This window comes from Triticum dicoccoides, chromosome 2B (genome assembly GCF_002162155.2).
Source record: "Triticum dicoccoides isolate Atlit2015 ecotype Zavitan chromosome 2B, WEW_v2.0, whole genome shotgun sequence".
Taxonomy (NCBI): domain Eukaryota; kingdom Viridiplantae; phylum Streptophyta; class Magnoliopsida; order Poales; family Poaceae; genus Triticum; species Triticum dicoccoides.
Genome location: NC_041383.1, coordinates 676,423,236 through 676,429,071, shown reverse-complemented (window position 1 = coordinate 676,429,071; position 5,836 = coordinate 676,423,236). Strand labels below are relative to the sequence as shown.

General features: G+C 46.0%; 1 protein-coding gene across 1 annotated transcript in view; it reads right to left on the bottom strand.

The window, feature by feature from the left end:
* LOC119368286 (E3 ubiquitin-protein ligase RNF14-like) overlaps positions 1-2,792 on the bottom strand; it is a 3,804-nt gene extending 1,012 nt beyond the window's left edge. The window contains exons 1-5 of the mRNA XM_037633584.1: positions 2,466-2,792; positions 1,897-1,971; positions 1,245-1,797; positions 435-820; positions 29-228 (exon numbers count right to left, since the gene is read on the bottom strand). Of these exons, the coding sequence (XP_037489481.1) occupies positions 29-228; positions 435-820; positions 1,245-1,797; positions 1,897-1,971; positions 2,466-2,780 (1,529 nt within the window). The 5' untranslated portion in view covers positions 2,781-2,792. The remainder of the gene's footprint in view (positions 1-28; positions 229-434; positions 821-1,244; positions 1,798-1,896; positions 1,972-2,465) is intronic.
* Positions 2,793-5,836: the final 3,044 nt, after the last annotated feature.

The following is a 5,836-nucleotide window of genomic DNA, read 5'->3' as shown; positions in this document are numbered from 1 at the left end:
GGGGGGGGGATTTCATAGAATTGCCTACTTGAAATGATCGTAGCCACTGACTGGCTTGCCACAGCGGAAGCAAAAGTATTTCCCACAGCTGACGCACGTCATTTTGTTGCAGCCTGCAGTTTTGCTGATGGCCATCCGACAATGGGGACATAACCGAACATCCTTATATAGCTCTTTAATGTTCAGCAGTTCTTGCGCCATCTCCCTCTCACTCATCCTACCTGATGCCTGTGGTCATAAAAAATGCAGAAGAAAATGGTAGATACTCATTAAAATTAATAAAGACACAAGTTTACATTGCATCATGGTCTTCGGGTCGCAATAATGCACAAAACTTACAGATCAGTTTCTTACAAACCGTCCATAAACGTGTAGTGCATGCTCATTTGGTCTCACCAATGCGAAAGCATAAGAGATATTAGTTGCACGTTTACCTTCCGGTGCTGGATCTTTTGTTCTGGAGTTAGGCACTGCTTCCCTGGATGCCAGAGCTCCTTACAAAACGAGCAGAAGATGAAGGAACACTTTGGACACTGCGCAGTGTTATCCTCGTCTTCCACGCAACCAATTACACACTTTGGGCAGAAAACCACGTCTGCCATCGAGTCCAAGGCTTTCTCGAGAGCAAGCCTATCCCAGCGTTCGAATTCTTCTTCGCTAAGAAGCTGCTTTAAGACATGTTGTGGAATGGAAGCATTGCACTTGGCGTGAGGGCATACCAACTGGAACACACTGCCTTCCTTCACATGCATTCTGCACAATGTCTCCATGCACTTCGCACAAAACAAGTGCTGGCATGGAAGCTTGATGAAGTTCGAACCTGATTAATACAAATTGAAAGTTAGTTTGCTCGTGAACGAACTTTGATTGGCGGTAGCGTAGTTCAGCATCCCAAGAAACATGATTGGAAAGGAATAACATGTTTTTTGTTCACAAACACACATCAAAACGTGTGCTATTCGTACCAAAAGAGTCACGGGGTCACTGTTCTTCCTTTTGGGGAAAAGATAGTATGAAGCATAAATTTACAGAATATGTTCACATTCTACCATGAAGCGCGGAAACTTCATAGGCATTAGTTACCACATACCAAGGAGACTACAACGTGGAATTAGCTAGCACGATAGAACCAATAGCATTCTTCCTACAAATGACCTAGAGACTGCATACTAAATGTACCAGATTGATCTCTTGTCATGTATCTATGCTGAATAAAGAAGAAAGCATAAAGGAAACAGATTTACCTGTGCTCTGGTTGAGGCATATCATGCACATATGGAGATCCTCAAGAAAAGCTTGGTAATGCTTCTTACTACAGTAGCTGAGCATTGAAGGGATGACAGATTCCAATGAGACCCTTCTTGAGATTGCACGCATATCTACTTTGGGTGCTGGGGTGTCATCTTGGCCTAACATTATTTTGCCATCAAACCAGAGATGTGACAATGAAGAATTGTGTATCCACTCAACCCATTGATAAACCACTTCTTGCCCCTGCAACTCTGCCCAGATGGAATCAAGCATCTCACAGAGTTGAGAAACATTATGCTCATCCATCCATTTAGCGGTGAGAGTGAAACATGGTGGGTCCTTGCTAGGATATGATTTTGGAAGTAAGCATGTCAAAACCAACGGAGGCAAGTACTCAAAGTTGCTAGTGTAAGAGAATTCATCTGGTTTATTTTCATGGTCTTCGCTACCACCATCAGGACATCCTCCATGTTTTGAGTTTTCACCAAGGGAAGAAAGCTTAGCGCACAATTCAGCACCATCAGGCAGATCATAACGTATGTAAATCTGTACTTGAAAAAAAAATCAAAGTATTAAGCCCCAATTTCCACTATCGAGGAAGCAATGAAATTGGATATTAGTAAACAACAATACATCATAAGAAACCTGGAAATAACGGAGCCCTCCTCTGCTTTCAAATTCAACAAGGTCATCTCCATATATTGCTTCTAGTGCCATCAGCTGCAGTGAGCAAACAAATGATCGAAGGTGAAAAACGTAAGCATCAAACAATTTGGAAAATAAAAGTAAACATCAAAGCTTGAAATAAGCAGCAAGAGTCGGAAAATCAAAATAAATGAGTCCGGGGAACTGCATGTAAGGGCAAACACTCCAGTTTGGCATCAGGTTCTTGAGAACAGAAACAAGTCTCCACTGCAACAATCTCGTTTTAACTGCTACTCCACCATTGCAACCGTGAATCGCCTTTTATCCGATCTGGTAAGTTAGTAGCTAGTGCGGAAAATTAAATTTCAGACGAGACAATTCATCAAGGTTTAGTACCAGTCTGTTCAAGCTAGAGAAATTAATCACAATGCTTCCCTATTTCCAGAAGAAACAAAGTCGAACCCCCGCCCAAAACCTTAACAATCACAGTTCACACCATAGATCAATATGTTGGATATAGGACAAGTGAGATCCTGCAATTTGATATCGGTGGACTAGCAATAGTGCACCTCATCGTCCTGCCTCTGCAGGTTGTCACGTATCTCCTCCGCCTCTGCCTCGTCCTCGGCGGAGAGGGTGAGTCCTGCCGCAGCCGCGGCGATCGCGGCCTCATCCAGCCTCGACTCCGCCTCGGCCGCCGCGGCCCACGGGGAGTCCAGGTCGGGCACGTTGTCCTCGGCGCCGCCATCACACGACGGCACCGGCCGCGCCTCCGCCGCGCGTGAGGAGGACGAGGAAGAGCCCCCGGGTGAGAATTCCGGGGAGTGGTCGTGGCTTGGTTGCAGCAATCGCGATGTCGTGGCGCCGACGGAAGCTGCTGCCATGGATGGCGGGACCTCGGAGTTGGTCTTTGCGTCGGGATCGTAGTCGTAGGCGTTGCTCGCTTTTGTCGGCCCCCCCGTTGGGTTTTTTCTGGTGCAGCCCTCGGCCCGTTGGGTTTGTGCTTGAAACTTTGAATAGGTAATACTCCTTCTGTCCCAAAATAAATGTCTCAACTTTGTACTAGCTCTAGTACAAATTTGTACTAAGTTCAAGACACTTATTTTGAAACGGATGGAGTATTTCTCAGCTTCCTTTTTTGGACTTCTTTTATTGGTAGCCTTCCTTTTTGGTGAAAATGTACATATGCACATTTTTGAACATTATGTGAGCCGGTCCGTTAGGAAATCACAATGTTGAAAAAATAGTCAAATTTAAGTTTTGGAATATATATACCCCGTTGGGTTTTTCTGGTGCAGCCCTCGGCTCGTTGGGTTTGTGTTTGAATAGGTAATATTTCCCAGCTTCCCTTTTTGGACTTCTTTTATTGGTAGCCTTCCTTTTTGGTGGAAATGTACATATACGCATTTTTGAACATTATGTGAGCCGGCCGTTAGGAAACCACAATGTTGAAAAAATAATCAAATTTAAGTTTTGGAATATATATATTAAACATGTTTTCGCTTTTTTATTTTTTTGGAATATAATTTGACATTTTGATTTTCCTAAAAGTTTTTAAGAATTTAAATATGTACTATTTTTTAACTCATAAATTCAAATAAGAATAGAGCGACGGGAAGGAGAGTGTAAAGCTTCCCATCATATCGCATCATCCCTTATACAGGGAGTGGGGAAAATTGAATGGCAACAGTTTAATGCCGCCACATGGTAGCAAATCCCTATGTATTCCCCCATTAAGGTGTTAATGGCGCGTGGGGATCGAGGCACATGCCCCCTCTCGATGGGATGTGGGCCCTTGACCCACCCCCGCATGTCACATTGACCATCAGGTCAAAGGCAACACGTTGCCAGGTGGGCCCGTGGATAAGACTAGCTTGTCTGAGCCAGATGAGAGGACCTTTGAGATGATGCGCGGGAACTTGTCCCGCCCACCAACGGACAATGCAAAAAATCTTTCCAGCATACAACTCAGGTCTCTCTGTCCACATTTCCAAAGTCAAGGTGGTTAACATCACTTCGGATGCAGCTCGATGGATGGAGGTCGGCTGCGTGAAGACATTGTCCAAGATACATTTCGTTGAACCTATTTCAAGACCGGTGACCAAAAACCATGTGCAACTCGGAAAGGCTGAGGTGCAGCCAAGCTTGAAGACCGGTTCAGGTGCTACTGTCGATGTCCTGACCGAAGGGCCTTTCAAGATGTTGTTTCTTGGCCTGGTGGGTCGTCTGAGGACCCCTCTGTTGGTTCCGTACTTGGGCACTTTGGGCAACCCATGATGCTATACACAAGGACTCCGCAAGGCTTGACGTACAAGGCACAAAGACAAAGCCGTGGAGGATTTTACCTCCACCCACGTAGCTAGCATAGTTGTGTAAACCCTAGGACATCTGGTATGTTACATGAGCAGGGTTCGGACTTGTCATAGAATATAATCGCAATCCCTTGGTAGTTTATAATTTGTATATACACCACAACACAATAAAAGAAAGAACATGATGTAGGGTATTATCTCTCCGTGAGAGTCCGAACCTGGGTAAAGCCCCTGTCTCTGTTACCATTGTGCCAAGTAGCCTAGCTAAGAATACCCTATTGAGGGATCGGCCGGATTTATCTCCGACAGTCTGCCTATGATACCTATCACCATAGAAGCAAACAATCCCAAAATCAGTACGGGAGGCTACATGAATAACACTAACTAGGATAACATGGAAGAGGCACTATGAAGATGAACATTGAGCTTGTCATCCCACACATTAGTCACAAGTCACCCGAGGAACCCCTCCAAGGAACTACAATGCTATCATTCATCGCACAACAATTCATAAGATCACTATATTTAATCTTAGAAGATTTAATTTCAGAAATGAAGGTTACCTACGCTTTAGTGGAATGGATGAGTTTGGCAGGGTAGGTCATGCTTTCATTGTCGATGCCCCTGCACATACCTTGCAATTCCATACAATAAAATTCATAACGCCCAAGACTCGGTATGACCATTTACCACCAATTGATCAAGATCCAAAACCTCCCTCATCACCCACATGACACAGCAAAGGACTTGGTAAAGGGCGTGGAGTGGTCTGGCATTGTAGTTGTTTCGAGGGGTTAGTTCAACAATACCAACCACGTTACCTTTGTTCGGTACTCTTTCTCATTAAAGATAAGCGTCTATGATAACCATGTGTATTTGTAGGAACCACTGTACATTCACCATCAACTTAGAGCATCTCTAACCGATCATTATAAAAAATTGCGGGAGTAAAATTACGGTTTTGCTCCTCTAAACCGCACCTAACCGATCTCCTATCGGTGTTAGAGGAGTAAAAAATTTACTCCACGGACGCCCTAACTCTTAAATATACTCGACTAACCACCCGTGGCCCGTGGAGAAATAAAACTCGCCTCCCCCGGGCGCACTCTCCCCACCATGTGCCACATCCACTTCAACTCCACTCTAGCTACTTGCCTGCACCGGCCACCTCGCGCCACCACCGACACCCTCTAGCACTCACCACACATCTATGCCTGTCGTCGTCATCGCCGGTTTCAACACACCCAGGACCCGACGCCGTCACGTTCGGCGGGGAACGAACCGCGTAGCCATCTCGTTCACTCCGCACCGCCCTACCTGCCTCCACTGGCCACCACATGCCACAACCGACACACTGTAGCACCTGTCACGCTCCTCCCCCATTTTGATTCAGTCGCTTCTCGTCATCGACGCCTAAATCAGCACACCTAATCTCATTGCCACCTTCGCCAGATTCGATGCACCGGGCCCCGGCATCGTCGTATTTCGGCGGGATTTGGCGGGTCTCAGACTACGCGGCCACCTCGACCGCTCCGCACTGCCTCACGGTATATCGTCCTCCTCTCTACACTCGCATCTCACCCGTTGACCGACCGCTGGCACAACCACGTCCGTCGGCCGGCCGTGCT